A 16,095-nucleotide genomic window follows, 5' to 3' on the forward strand; every position below is an offset into this window, starting at 1 on the left:
AAGAAAAGAATGAGCAGCTGCTGTTGAAGGGAGTCGGGATCTAGAATGGTGTAAAAATGCAACTGATCCTCTTCTGTTCCCAGAATAAAGGATAGAGAAGTTGCCCTCATGGCTATGGCTGGCTGTTTGAAGTACCATTGTGCAGTTCAAACATGCATTATACAGTTGATTAGAAATTATCAGAATAATCAAATACTGAATGCAAAATGAATTCAATTAGTAAGACAAAGGAAAGGCTCTGTAAACCACATTTGAAAAAGACAGTTGTGGAATAAACTCTGTATTCTCCCCACTATACAAAGTTCACATACAACTTGTACTTTGCAACAGACTTTATTTTCTGTACACAAGATGCATGTGCTTTACTGACCTTAACACTATGTTTGTTTTCAAAGGCAAGTACAGACAAATTAGAAAAAAAACCCTATTAGACCTTTCTGTTACTCCAAATATGTTCATTCCTCAGAAGAGGGAATATAAATAAAAAAATATAAAGGAAAAGCAAAGATGTTTTAACTCTTAATTAAGAAAAGGAACATAGCCTAATGATTGTAGCATGAACCTTAGGGCTGAGAGAACAGAGGTGTCACAGTATGACTTTCTGCAAGTCACCTTGAGAATTCTCAATGAATACAGTTCTGCAAATCGGACACTTGGCTGTTACATGCAGTTGCGAAGTAGGCAAGATATTTTTTAGGATTTCACGAACTTTGGTTCATTTAGTAGCTACTGCCAGTGAAATGTATTATTGGGCAACAGAGAACTCTCCTTGCAGATATAGCGTGACCATACTACATCAGAAAGGTTATTAACTCAGGGTTAAATTGTCACATTAAAAACATCAGTCCTGAATACAGGAGCAATGTAGAGCTGTATTACCCAATGGCAAACCAATCCACAAACTGTATCTCAGTTGGAAACCCTCTGGTAATTCCCCACAGTTTTGAACTGGTAATTAGGTACTGAGTCCTCTGGGTAATCAGGTACTTTGGCAGCGCTTCTGTTTCCTTGGAGGGATAGCTCCAAGAACACATCGCTCTCTGCCAACAGCCCTTCATGTCTTTCCCACCTGTTTGTTCAATGCAGGTGCATTTGCCTTGTACTTACCCACTTGACTGCAACTGCAGGTTGAGCACAGATGATGATCCCTTTTTCAACAAAGGGACTGTTAGCTTCCACTATGCAAAATGTTCTGGGTATACTTATGAGAGTTTTTAATAACAGCAGCTAAAATAAGTATCATAGTGGAACTACCCACCTTTCCTGCTTATGTAAAGATACTAAAGTCATCTGGAAAATACTGTTCTTGCTGCAGGACAAATTGCTCAGCTCCCATTTAGCAGTAAATTTTGCTGACTGTGACATATTCCATAATTCAAACTACAGTGGGTCTTAGATAGAGATCAGTATGCAGGACAAATTAACCAAAGCCCAGACAGCCATAATGAACAAGAATCCTTATGTGGATTTGCTGACTGAGCAGCACCTTCCCAAATAGACCTGGCAACCATTCAGCCTGCTACTGTTGTGAAGAAACTTCTTACAGGTTGGCTTTTTTTAATGATGGATTTTTATTGCCTTTCCAGATGACATTATTAATCCACGTAAACAGGAATTTTACTTTGCACGTAATAGAAAGTGTAAACAGAAATTTGAGCAGCAGTGTATGCTCACTTCTTCAATGGGAACCCAGCACTCGCCTTCTAAAAAAAAGTCCCGTTGTTTTCAATTTGCACTTCCATTCTGAACCATTTGTAGATACTCCTTGTGTAGCTTTTCTTGAGTTTCATAAAGTTTCTTTAACTTCTTGATTTGTCCTTTGCTAAGTTCTTTGCCTTCTGTGTCATGGGTTGGAAATCCCTGGAAGATTTTTAAAAAAGAGAAGAATATTTAAGACAAATTCTTGGACTTCTTCTGCTCCTTATGGAATCATGTTTTAAGAAGATAGGGAGATAATGTCATAATGACAGGCTGTCAGGATGGCATGTATCTTGGCTAATTTTAGTCACCCAGAAGTCTGACAACTAACTTTGACTATTTCTGCATGTTCCCTTCCTAGTTAATGAAGGGGCATAAGGGTGTATTTATTTTCTGTCCTGTACTACACAAGGGAAGCTTAGACCACTAACTTCTAGATGGTTTTAAGAGAATAATGACTAATTCCTGAACAGATGGTTAAAATAATCTTCTAATCATACTAGCATATGGAATTCAAGGCTTAGAGCAAAAGCAGTAAGAGATTTATGTTCTTGATGGAGAAAGTATTATCAGAGCTTTTATGGACATTCTCCTTGGCTTGTAGGGGTATTTTCTAGTATTTACACTCTCCATTCTGACTTGCCCCCAGAGCCTGAATTTGTGCAGGTGAAGGGGACAGACAGAAGCAGGATCAACGTCCCAAATCAAGTACTGAAGAAACAATGCTTTATGTTTTCCAAGTAACACCTTTTATCCCCAAGGAGAGCAATCAAGAGCAAAGTTATCCATATAGCCCCTTCAGAGAGCCTTTGCAGAGAGAGACCAAAACAGTGGGCAGAATCAAACAGGAAGCACAGGACCACTCCAAAAATCATCAGTTCTGCCAGAGTTGGGGAGTTTGTACTTAGAAGTGGATACCTTGCCTTGCACCAGGGTAATAAATCTGTGAACAAACATTGTACGTGTTCTTACCCACAATATATATTTTGCTTTGCAATGGGAGGAGCCAAAGGAAACATACAATGAAAATACTCTTGAAATGATGGCTAACAGATAAGAGACCTCATTCCCCAGTGCACAATAAAATTAATATTAATATATCGCCTTTTCCTTCTCTCCTTCCCTCCTTTCACTACGTTAATGGCACTACCTTGGAGGTTATGGAACAAGATCACTATAAACATATACAATTCAGTATGTACAACTGGAGAAGGAAAACCCCTCTTACATTTTCATCAAACATGGAATATTTGTCAAGTTCTGATTTAAACATTTCATGTGGTGGAATCTTCATTTTTTCCAGTTTCGCTGCCTGTAATACAAAACGTGCATTAACATCACAAGTAATTACTGAAAACATGTCACATATCCAAAAGGAAAAGTAGATTATAATTTGCAAATCAAAGACCATTTAATTCACAATTGTTTATCATGTCAAAAGAAACTTTTAGTGAGGAACAATGCAGTATTTCTTATCTGTGCTTGTCCAGGGCAAAAAATGTATTTTAAATCCATAGAGAACCACTTAATAAAATAGATGTATTGGAGAAACTCGAAATGACTTGCTTATGTATTCCAAAAATTACATCTGTCTGATTCTTGCTAATCTGGTTCCTTAGTCAACACAAAGCAAATAGTTGCTATGAGTAAAGAATATTCAGCAATTAACTCACTGCAAAGGGAACCACCTTTATTAACAGTTTCCTGCTGACAAGCAAAGGTTTCTTTACAGGTCAAAGCAGGATCAGATGCAGTAACTGCACCGAAAATAAACTGAAATTTCACTTATCTGTAAACAAGGCTACCTCAGAATCCTGTCCAAGTAATTTATACTCAATGCAAGAAAATCATCTTTTTGAAAGAATGAAAAAAGGTACTTGGAATTTGAGAATGATAAATGCTATTTATCTGTTTTTCTCTCTGTATGTGGTGCTCTTGAAAAGTTTTCTTCCTCTTTAACACAGGAAAGTATTTCCTGTACTGTTAGTCATCAGCATGGAAAACAATATTTTCTTCATAAAGTTCATCTCCTCTGTCTGTCTACTCCTCATCCAAAGTCTAAAACCTTTAAGCTACCTCAATGTCAACTGTAGAGAGAAAACATTTCACTGTTCAGTCACAAGGAACAGGGTATTTCTTAAAGAGAAAAAGAAAAAAAGAGAGAATAAGAAACCCTTTTGCACATACCTATGATACTGAAAGCCAAATAAAATAATAAATGACAAAAGCAAAATCTTCTCTAGCAGTGTCAGGCATGTAAGACTAGTTTGACAATTATAGAGGTAATACTGTCTATAGACTGAAATTAAGTGCTACAGGTTCTTCTAAGGAGATTTGGAAGCCTTTAGTCGTGTTCTCAAAGATGGTTTCACTATAATAGGAGCTGGAAATTCAAATCTGAACTGCAAGCCAAAGTCATTCTGAGCAGGAAATTGTTCAGACAAAGAAACAAATGGAGGCCCGGTAAAGGCCAGGCAGAGAGCCTGTGTTCTGATGTGTTCTTTCCTGCACGTGACTGTTGCTGCCTACACTTTTCTTCAAAATAAGGTTAAAAGGATCTGAGCACTTACTTCCTGCTGTTGTTTTTTCCTGGCTGCTTCTTCTTTCTTCCTTTTTTTCTCTTCTTCTATCTGTAAGAGGCAGGGTTAATGAGTAAAAGGGACCACACTGTTTCATCTGGTTGTTTTCTGCAACCCTGAGCCAGCTAGCTCCCCTGGATATCTAATTACAGACAGAACTGGCAGCACGACCTGCAGCAAAACCACCATGCCTTATAATTAGGACTGTCTGATACTTCTCACTGTATGACTTTGATTCCATTTGCCTTTATTCACCATTAAACCAGTTTTAACTGTTCAGAATGCATTTTGCATGCAAAGGGGATACATATAAAAGAATACCTACAGAGCCTGCAAGAGAAATGGTCCTGTCATTTTATGGGGGAAAATGTTTGGCAAATGATTTTAAAAAAAGACTGTACTTCACTGATATTTTAAGCTCTTGCCTCAAACTGTGAAGACAGTACATTTTCTCAAAGCAGTAGTTGTATCCCTTGATGTTCCTAGGGAAACAACTATCCAAATTTAGCCAACTTGCTAAAAATCTCATCTTGCACTTGTTTGGGAGAGACCTATCAGTTCTCCAAGGGTTCTGCCAGTACTGAACATAATACTGTTTCCAGGGAAAAGATACTCTAGGTGCAGGTCCCACTCAGCAGCTATATACAAACTGCCTTTAAAGGTTGTTTTGATGAAAACATCTGGAACTGGCCAAAGCTACTTTTTACTTCTCTCTTTTTTAAAAAAACATCAACGCGGAAGGAGAAATCCTGGAAAGTCTTCCAAACATTTCTAGTCATGAGAGAATTTTATTATTCGGTAAAACTGAAGACAGACACAGGAAGTGCTACTTTTAAGTGTTACAAAGTCAAATATTAAAGCCAGGAAGTGCCAAGGGAAGGTTTCTGTACAGATCCTGTGCACGTGAATTAGAATTCACAATCTTTATATTACAAGGTGTGAATTCTTGCTCTCACATCCTGAATATCTCACTCATCTATACTACATAAATTAAGATTTGGCCAGTTCATTATTTCCTCACGTATCAGATAAATACAGACTAGTTCTATGAAAAATGTCAACATCACTTATGCAAATAAAAGAAGTCCAAATCAGCTTCTCACTGAAATTGTTTTTCCAGAGAGGTAAGACAGCATGTATGCAATACTCAACATCCCTTAACTCTACAAAAATCTTAAAAAAAACCAAATAAATCTTAGAGGTATTCATGGGTCCCATACAAAGTTTTCAACAGACTACTGTTTCAAAAAATTATTTTCCTTTAACACACTCAAACTTTTCTATCAATTCTCTTAAGTTATTTTCCTTGTTGCTAGTTTGTTACAATTTTTCTTATGAATTATCAAAGAAATATAAAAATATCCATAGCTTACATATTACTTTAAATTTAAAAAATGCAGAATGCTTAAAATACTAACCTTTTTCTTTTCTTCTCTTTCTTTCAATAACGTGTCCTTATCCACTAATTTAACCACAGTTGGAAGTCCTAAAGAAGAAAAAAACAGATTAATTAGTTTCTTGATTAATGAAAGATAAATGTGTTTACCCTGTGATAACTGTTTTGTTTTTGCATGCTGAATGCAAATACAACTGCGTACTACTCAAAAGTGACTAAGAATTTAGGTGCTATACAAAAAGATAAAGATTGCACTGTATGTTTTTTTATTCTCTCTCTATATATTCCAATATAGTTCTATAATATACATTCATACATATGATAATGTACCATTACATATGGAACACATTTATGATATGCTATAGTTTTGCAGTCCCTGAGTTTGTTTCATTATTTCAGATTATCCTTGATAGTTTGTTTTCGCACTTCTTAGGAAAACAGTAGGATTATAAAAACAGCTACCTACAAAGTTGCAAGACATGATTTGGTACCTTCATGATCTTCAAATCGAACTCCAAGTTCAGGAAGGATGTCATCCCGAAGAGCATCACTCAACTGCAGCACTTCAGTTACTAAAGAGTATGAAAAGTATTTTTAGTGAAGTAAGATTTGGTGCAAGTGTTCTTCTGTCCTGCTACACAGTTATTTAAATGTAATTAAAAAATTGCCACTCTCTCACATAGGCCAGAGAAATATCTTTTGTTTTGAAGGGTTAAAGCTTTTAAGTAAGTCCTACATTATTTCAGCTACACAGAGAAGCAGCATGTTTCTCTGCAGAGATTTGAAAATCATTAAGTTTCTTCCAAGATACCCTCATTGTTCCTGAAGGGGAACAGAAAGAAAACCCATGGCAATTCAGAAATGATGCGACAGTTCTGCCATTGTATACTGGAAGGGTCTATGACTCAGGAAGATCCTAATGGGTGCTGTAGGATTTCCAATAAGAAGGTTAAGAACCTAACTTTAGAAAAATCCAAAATTAACATATCTTGTGCTTCATCTAACCTTTAAAGGACTATGATTTTTTTTGGTTTGATAGCTATACATACATATGTCAGAGCAACTGTAATCCAAACACAGAATCATAGAGTCAACTGAGTTGGAAGAGACCTCCAAGATCATCAAGTCCAACCCTTGATCCAACCCCACTGTGATTACCAGATCATGGCACTCAGTGCCACATCCAGCCTCGTCTTAAAAACCTCCAGGGACGGTGAATCCACCACCTCTCTGGGCAGGCCATTCCAATGCCTGATCACTCTCTCTCTAAAGAACTTCTTTCTAATATCTAACCTAAACTTCCCCTGGCAGAGCTTAAGCCCGTGCCCTCTTGTCCTGCTGCTGGTTGCCTGGGAGAAGAGACCGACCCCCACCTGGCTACAACCTCTCAGGTAGTTGTAGAGAGTGATGAGGTCACCCCTGAGTCTCCTCCAGACTAAACAACCCCAGCTCCCTCAGCCTTTCCTCACAGGACTTGTGTTCCAGTCCCTTCACCAGCCTCGTTGCTCTTCTCTGGACCCGCTCCAGCCCCTCAATGTCTTTCCTGAACTGACGGGCCCAGAACTGAACCCAATATTCCAGGTGTGGCCTCCCCAGCGCATCCTCTATTTTATTTCAAGCAAGGTAGTTGCAGCAGAATAGAGAATTTTGACTTGGCTTCCTGGATGGTGATCATCAGGACTACTTTTTTTTCCCCTGCAAACTCATGACAGCAAATGGTTAAGAACTCAAGACTTAGCTGATATAGATGCCTTGAAGTCTTAAGAGGAAAATAAAACTTCACACAAGATATTTTCTCAGATGAGAAATTGTATCAGCTGCGCAATAACAGAACAGTTAAGAGGAATTAAATGCATCGAGGATACCTTATATGTTGCTGTTGTGAACTCAGTTCTGTGGTATTTCTTACACACAGTCTTGTAAGTGTGACAAGATAGATACTTGGATTAGATGATACCATATGCTTATAAAAACAATTGTTCTTCCTTTCAGCAACTCTCACCTGGTTAAATCTAAGTAGTAATCAGGCTCTCAAAGGTATTATTTCTGGCAGTAGAAACTCCCATCCAGGCAGTGTGCTAAACACTGCTCATACTGGTAAGTACAAGTACCATCGCTGAACCTTCATCTCTTCCATAATTCTCAGAGCCTCAGAGAGCTGAGAAGTGAACAGAGCACCAACTATACCATAAAGAACAACAGACACCCCATTTCATTGCATGGTAGTATTCTGTGTTCTCTCTCTTTGTATAGGAAACCATTGCCGCTTGTAGAACCTCTTTTGTCCGTTGTAAACTACGTTGCTATTTTTCTTGATTCAGAGCAGTTACACACAGTGAACCACACTGATGTTTGATGCAACTCTAAATAATCCATTAAGATAAACAAGACTGCTTCACTGGCTGTTAACAGTAAAAGATGTCTCTAACCTAAGCAAAGGAATTACACATATATCAAGACAGTATCAGATATACCTACTGCTTATTCAATACAACAGCATCTGCACAGTCATAAATGTTTACTTATCTAAAATCATGAATAATTGAAAGTTCAAGAAGAAGAAATCCATCAAGGAGAAATGTGTAACAAAACAAGTATTATTTAGGAGAGGACACGTCCTCTGATCAGTCTTGTCATCCAAAGGAGCCAGCACTGTGCTTCTTCAAGGCTGAAATGTGCCTGTTCTTTGCAAGCGGTATCATCAGAGCACAGATGTTTAGGGATAGAGGAGGGGGTTGTTTATGGGCTGCCTCAAGACATCAGGAAGCATTCACTGAGGACAGTGACCAGGAAACCAGCAGGACAGTGCCTTATCAGCAGAGCCCATGAACAACCCAGCAGCTAGAGACACCTGCGGCCTGTGACTCTTCCCCTGAACTCTCTTCACATTTTCTGTGAATTTCAAGCCAAAGAATATGGGATGTTGAGCTGCTGTGAATGGGAACACTGCAATGGGGAAGAAGAAGAAGATGAGCTTGAAGAGCACCGTGAGAATGCTGGATGTTAAGACTGGTAGCAAAAGCCAAGAGCAGGCAATGTTACAATGAGCAAAGGCAGAAGGTTTCCCAGTGTGTCCTAGAAGCAGCTTAGAGCAAGATACCACAGGGCAACAGAGCCCATGGTAGGAAATGAAGACCCAAGGCAGAGTTCAGACACGGACCCCTTTACCAATTTAAGCAGATGTCATGAGGTTAAGAACCAACAACTGAAGAGACTTGCTCTTTTTTGAGCATCTGAATAACAATTTGTTGATAATAAGAATTCTTGCCAAGCATTGGGAGCTGCAGTAGACCACACATCTGCTCCAGTGTGCATCCTTGCAGAGACAACTATACAGGGTCTTTAGCTGGTCAAGTACTCAAGTAAAATGTCAGGAGGGGCAAGACAGATGCTCAGACAAACCAATCACTGATGCATTTTGTGGAGGTTTTCTGCATTTTTTTCCCCTGTGGAGCCAGCACAATGTTTTGCTTTTTCTGTTTACCACCATTCCTAGACCGGTTCATGAATTAAGACTCAACTGCAAATGATCAGTGAAGGTTTCCAGTTTGAATACTAATAAACTTAAAAAATAGAGAATTTAATTTACTAGTATTTTTGAATGTTAGCCATTTTGGATAATTGTAACATTTCTGTGGAGTATATACATTGATTCTTACTAAACCCCACAGTTTTACAAATGGCTATTCTCTGAAATGTTTTGTACATATAGATACATTTTCAAAGTATATGTATATGGAGGGGTACGTTTGTATTACTCTGGAGGTTTTATAGGAGCCATGTACTTTTTATTTAACCTCTAAGAATACTTTAAGCAATATAGATTATTTTAATTAATATTTAACACCATGCTGTTGTGATGGGGAAACTCCCTTCGCTCACAGCCACATAGAGGCAATATCCCCAGCCACTAATCAAAACAACTTCTACAGTAATTTAACGCTTCCTGCAAGCAGGAATTTAATGGATACAGGGAAACAAGTCTGTAGTATGTCAGTGCAGGTCCTGCCAACCACCACTCAGCTTCCATATATCTAAACAGTTTAACAGAAAGGTGCCTCTCTGGTCAAATTGCAGATTGCTCTGTACCCCAACCAAACAGAAACTAGATCCAGCTGTATTCTCACTGCCCATTTTCAGGTAAAAAAAACAATACCTTCCAAGCATGAAACTCAAGTCCCTGCAAGCAGTCTAGTTGTCTAGTCGGCTAGTCAAGTATGTTCTAAAAATGATCTGCAAGAAGCCCCATGATATTTAAACCTTACAATTGTTAAAAGCAAGGATCTGTTTAGCTCAAGCCTCAGAAAGAAAGGGACAAAAAAAGCCTTGTATAAAACGAGTATTTGTGTTAAATACTGCAAGACTAAAGCTCACGTTTGGCTGAGAATATACACACAAACATCTTGAATTAATTCAAATCATAGGAAACATTTAGTGTTGGAACTAACAAGCCTATTTCTCAGCATCAGTTAGGCTTATAGGAGTTTGACAGTAATAGCTGAGTAGTCTCATTAACAAATATAGTTTTGTGCTTTTAAGGTAAAGTTATTAGCCCTTAGAAGGACTCCAAACAACAGCAAAATGAGAATCGCCCTGTTTTGCCTCAAGGACAAATCTGAGTGTAGAACTTTTAAGAAAATAAGAATCAAATACATATTGAAGACATGTAAAATTCCACAAGGAACAGCAGAAAATAATAAGAGCTCCATTAGGAAATAATCAACCAGTAAAATCAAAGAGGGCTTAATGGAACAACCTTTTTAACATTGTATAGTTCTGCTGCCAACACACACAGCATGATCAAAGCTTTTCAGAAGGATTAAAAAAAGCACCCAAAACAACTTCTAGCAAACTCCCATATGAATTCTCCAGAAAGAGCACTCAATTACCATCAGGGAAGCTACAATTCCAACTATGCTAACAAATAATGATGAACATCTTGGGCTATTTAAAGACAGACAGTATCACTGTGTAGCAATCTACACTTCTAATAGAACGCAAGCTCCCCGAGGAAGAGATCAGGGGTACTGCCATACCTAGAAAGCAGGGAGTGCCCTAGTCTAGAAAAACAACACTAGACCTTGTCATTCCAGACCTTTTAGATTCTTTAGGAAATTAAAAGAAAGCTAGCCTGTAAGATTTTCAAATTAAAGAGATGGATAGCAGAGATGCAAATATTCAAACAAGCTCGGATTCAAAGATGCCTTACTTTTATTCTCTAAGCAAAGAGAGACTCTATGAGCTGCCCCACACCCCCATCCCCACCCTCCTCCACCACTTTGATTCCTACAACCTCCAAGTCTCATACACAAGAATACAGGAAAAAGTGAAGTCACCTTTCTTCTCTCTGGCAATTTGTCGCACTCCTTCTCTGAACTCAGAAAGAACTTGCAGGTATGGCATCACTGTAGATTCAATCTGCAGGGTCATTATTTCCACAGTTAGCTAATCATCATTTAGACATAAAACATGTCCTTACCCACTTCATATTTATGTGTTGTTGGATGGATCTTGACCCTTAGGGCAGATCTGTATCAATAAATATTGTCTTTGTTCTATTAATGTCAAAGGATAGACGATAATTTGCATTAGCTGTCAATTTTCCTTTTGTGCAGATAAAATCATCTTGTGATGTTCAGCCTCTCCCCATTCCTTTTTCATCTCCTTTCAGCTAGATCCACAACTTCCACAGGGCTACATTACAGTCCAGCCAACTATAATGCAGTACAGGGATAAAAATAGCGTTCAGATGAATTTGCCCCTTCATGTTCTGTCTTTTCTTACAAAGGGCCAGCTGTTTATCAGACATAATACCAGGTGAAGCTCATATTAGCACTTATTTTTGTCAGGACACAGATATGTTCCTCAGAGGTTAGCTTATTCTAATTGTATGTCTTTCCAACACAGTGCAGTTGTTTGTAGTCCTCACAACTCCCTCTCCCACAAACAGCGGGGAAAGATTACTGTTGAATTATTTCAGGTGTAAGTAAATGCTGGTCATGAAATCTAAGAGAAAAAGTCCTGTGAGTCCTGCTCTCAATGGTGATGAATAGCAACACAAGCTATTAGTGGACAGCAGTGAGCAGTTACAGAAAACAACCCCAGATCACCTCTGTCTGCCAACATTTCTCTGGAATCCCCAGAGGAGAAACCAGGCACCCAGGGGACTGCTTAAATTAAAAATTTCATTACTTTGGAGGGGAGGTGAGAGAGAGAGAAAAAAATGCACACTTTTGTCTCCCTTAGAATATCCACATGTCTGAGCCAAATTAAAATTCCCTACTGATGGGCTTGGTAGGGAATACTGAGCATCTTCTTTATTACATCATTACTGGAAATTTCCACGTTACACTACTGTATTTGCATGGGCAATTATCAGATGAGTGTTCATTCACATTCTTTGACCACAAGCAAGCTTTCCTCTCCCTTTGATGAATAAAAAGGGTAGCTTTTTTGTTGCACCAGTAATGTTTCATTTGTTCCTTCTAAGGAGGAAAAGCAACACGTGGCCACACCTTTAAATGCAGAAAAACTTGAAAACAGCACTGATGTGTCCATGACAGATTTTTTGCATGAACAAAGCAAGCAAAGTTGATAGCTTTCATGTGGAGTTATTTCTCCTGCCTGTATCACAAAATGTTACTGTTATTAGAGAGCCCATCAGTGCTTTCATCAGGTATCCCTCAAGTATTTGCAGAAAAGTTCTGCATCACAGCAGAACTGCTGGGTGACAAAAGCAAAACAGCCTTCAAAAGCCACATAAAAACTGTGGCTACAAATGAGATCAGAAAAAGAGATTGAAATGTGGATAAAGCTCCAGCTGCCTCCGGGCTGGTTTTGGTGTACCACAAGGAAGTTTAATCAGTATAATTATATTTTTGAAACTACTTAGCATACAAATACTTGTAATGAGTCTTTGGACTGTAGCATGTGCTGTCTGTAATTCATATGTGGTTTCTGAAACAGACTCATCACTCAGAAGACAAGATAATTATTTTTCTGGTTGCTATACAATTTGTCTGTCATTAAATGAAACAAACCTATAAAAAAACCCCAAACACTTAAAAGAAAAATCCTGCTTCCTAAGCCAATTAATTACATCAGATTCAAAAGCTGAAAACAGAAATAATGTAATTCAGGTACACATCAGTAATGTCATCACTTTAACCTAAGCTTTCAAAGGACACAGGTAATTTTGTATAGTGTACTTTGCCCTTCACTTACATTTAAGTTTTGACTGTTCCCTCCAACAGGAAAGCCAAGTGCATCATCACTTTCTATGGCACCAAAAATCTGGTCAAGAAAAGAAAAAAAATCACCAAGTCAGAGGCATGTGAAAACTAAGCAAAATCACATGTGCTAAGCTTGTGAATAGTTCTCATTTAACCCACAATTCACAAATCTAAAAAGATGATTTGATTTTTAATTGATACAGCATACTAAGCACTGGCTTTCAGATTTAGCATTAAAGCTGTCAGATTTGACATTCTGACTTCATATTTTTTTCTATTATCTAATTTCCTGGCATGTATTGGGGGGCTCTCCACTATTCAACAGAAATGAGCTGAAGATATAACAGAGGACTCAAAATTGTTCTGGCTGCAGCACACACTGTAGTTTGGGGTTGTTTTGGTTGGGGTGTGTGTGGGAACTCTCTAGGGTCCTGTAAGATTAAAACAAAAACTGTACCAATCCCTACACACTTGAAAACACAAAAGTTAGAAATGCACAGTGCAATAGCAACGTTATTACTTGCTGTTACATACCTTTAGCATTTGAGTGAGATAGGAGCTGATGTTTTCTAAAAGAAGTCTGTTTGGCATTTGTCTGGAAGATTTCTTTGCAGCAATATAGGAGTTACTCTGACTGACTAAGGAACGCATTTCTTCTAAGACAGAGCGAGTGTCAATATTGTCACACAGCGATTCATGAATTGCTGCCTTCTTCTCGTAAAAACTAAGAAGAAAAAAATTAGGTTTTACTATTGATGTCAGAAACACCTGCAACCTACTCTGAAGAATCTCTGTTAGAGAGTAAGGGGGACCTAAAAGTGAGCTAATCTTTTGTTGGTCATAGTTTATATTTGAAGGAAAAATGGATGAGCAAGACAAAAGGCATTATCATGACGCTGCTGCTTTGCTGCTATGGACAAAGGCAGGATAATCTAATTGGCAACAACTATCCAAACAAATTACATCAAACACTTTTTCAACAACTGGCCTTTTCATGCAAGTTTTTTTAAAGGAGTATAAATTGCTTATTTAGTATCTTCTTGTGATTACTTTTTTTTTTTTTTTACACTATTGTTTTTCTATCCCTGTGTATCAGCCAAGTACTCTGTTTAGCATCATTCCAGGTGGGAGCACCAATCTGAATGATTCACTGAACAAAGTGAATTGTTATGAATATATTACAAGTAGATAAAAGGAATAAATTCATGCAAACCATTGTCAAGTTTGTGAATAGGCATAATAATTGATACAGTATATTAAGTACCACCTCATGACACAAAGCCTTTAGTGTTTCAAACAATGTACTTTTTCCAGAGGAAAGAGAATGAGAAGTGGTAGAATAAAGGAGACAAAAAAAAAATACCCACTAAGCATATCTTCTATTTCTCCCACTTCTTTATCCCCTCCTTTTGACTTCTCAATTACTTACTATCTTCCCTCTTTTTTTTAAAAAAAGGGTTATCTCTACAAATCTCAAGTTGAAGATCAAATTTTCAGAGGACACCACTATACAGAAACATCTGCACTTAGACTTTCAATGGTCAACATTTGTGACCACAACAGTGAACTGAACTAGGAACAATTTTACTACTGCAAACAAAGATGGTTTTATTTTAAATTTCATGCATAATAGAAGTCATATAGGAAGCTGTTTGCATTACAAATAATAATGACGGTTTGGTCATAAAAGTCAAAGACTGATAAAGTTCATATCACTGTGTCAACAACACATTTTAAAACACTGGCACTCTGATTTTCTGTGGGTTTAGTCAGGTCATTTAATTTCTGTTTGTGTCAGATTACTCACTACACTTTCAAATGTGTAAAATATTATTTTTCCAGTTGTAACCACTGGAAATTATTAGTCACTTCTCAGATAGAAGGACAGGATTTCAAGTAGTGAAGAAAAATGACAGCTATCTAACAAAAAAGTTGTCTTTCCTGTCACAAACAGGGTGACGAGGCATCCCAGTGTACTTAATGTAAACAAAAGGGAAATTAACAATTTAATCTTACTTCATAAAGTTATCAAAAGGTTAAATTGATTGCTTGTAAAGAGTTGGGACGCTCAGTGGAAATGGTACAGACGTAAATATCACTATATACATTGTAAGTGATTTTGTAAGGAAAAAAAAATTAAACATGGAGCTACACAATGGCTATCCAGAGAGAAGTAGGAATGCTCCACTCACTTTTTGTTCAGCTCTGCTTCTTGACTTTCCCATTTTTGAAACCGGCCTGTCACATCAGTGGGAGCTCGAAGAATATCCTTCACATTTAAAAAGAACTCCTATAAAAGAAGAATATAGCTAAAAATCAGTTTCAATTAGACATAACCAATACTTACTACCAAAGGGCATTATTTCTTATTTAGCCTTCTAAATTCAGTGTGTTCAACAGCATTTCAGCTGGGATCTACTGAAAGTCTGTCAAGACAAGGAAACCCACACATTTTGCATAACTCTGGAAATCACAGCTGGGCTGTAATTCAGTGCTGTCTCTTGGCTCTGTCACTGCATGATACACTATGATACTCTAAAAGCAAGCTGCTCATAACACCATTTTTTAAAGTTTAGGCAACAGTTCTTATGGCAGATTTTAAAGTGCGCTGCTAACAATTGCTAACAATGGAAGCTGAAGAATAAAATGGCTTTATAGCAAGGATCTGTTTCATATGGGCATCCAGCCTGGTAAAAATTCTGTAGCCCAAACCAAACATTTTACATAAAAAGCAGAAGAGCCTCAGCTGGACAGACCAAGCTCAACAATCTCAAGATGCTGTACAGCATCCTTTCGGGAAACAATTACGTCTCCAAACTAAGCAGAGATAGAACCTGTGCCTCACCCCTCACATGCCCACAAGGCTTAGTGTGGGGAGACAAGGTGGGAATGATACTCCCTCTTTGGCTACATTTGTGTAAAGTCTCATCTGGTAGACGTGTTATGAGTGTGTTTTTGGACTGAGTTCTATAACCAAGCCGAACTGAGAAACTAATGCTGTGTGTAAGTGCCAAGCTGTTCAGAGATGTCAAAGCTGGGAAAGAGCACCCAGCTGCAGAGAAATGTAGCAATCTGGAATTTATGTCACCTGAGCCTTCAGTGGTAGCTCAACAAACACTGTGACATCCACCTGATGAATTTGGAAAGCAAACTCAGCCAGGAAATAAGGCCTATATATCCTTGGAGTTCT

General features: G+C 38.0%; 1 protein-coding gene across 3 annotated transcripts in view; it reads right to left on the reverse strand.

The window, feature by feature from the left end:
- Window positions 1–317: 317 nt before the first annotated feature.
- Window positions 318–16,095, reverse strand: part of CARS (cysteinyl-tRNA synthetase) — a 34,243-nt gene continuing 18,465 nt past the window's right edge. For 2 of the 3 annotated variants that reach the window (XM_027901413.1, XM_027901415.1), the window contains 9 exons: window positions 15,098–15,195; window positions 13,440–13,629; window positions 12,898–12,966; window positions 11,010–11,091; window positions 6,165–6,245; window positions 5,696–5,763; window positions 4,269–4,328; window positions 2,927–3,010; window positions 318–1,860 (listed from right to left, as the gene is read on the reverse strand). In XM_027901413.1, the coding sequence (XP_027757214.1) occupies window positions 1,726–1,860; window positions 2,927–3,010; window positions 4,269–4,328; window positions 5,696–5,763; window positions 6,165–6,245; window positions 11,010–11,091; window positions 12,898–12,966; window positions 13,440–13,629; window positions 15,098–15,195 (867 nt within the window). In that variant the 3' untranslated portion in view covers window positions 318–1,725. The remainder of the gene's footprint in view (window positions 1,861–2,926; window positions 3,011–4,268; window positions 4,329–5,695; window positions 5,764–6,164; window positions 6,246–11,009; window positions 11,092–12,897; window positions 12,967–13,439; window positions 13,630–15,097; window positions 15,196–16,095) is intronic. The other variant, XM_027901414.1, reaches the window with a different exon arrangement.

The sequence above is a fragment of the Empidonax traillii genome, unplaced genomic scaffold (assembly GCF_003031625.1).
Source record: "Empidonax traillii isolate 1590-97213 ecotype Southwest subspecies unplaced genomic scaffold, ASM303162v1 scaffold783:size459103, whole genome shotgun sequence".
Classification (NCBI taxonomy): domain Eukaryota; kingdom Metazoa; phylum Chordata; class Aves; order Passeriformes; family Tyrannidae; genus Empidonax; species Empidonax traillii.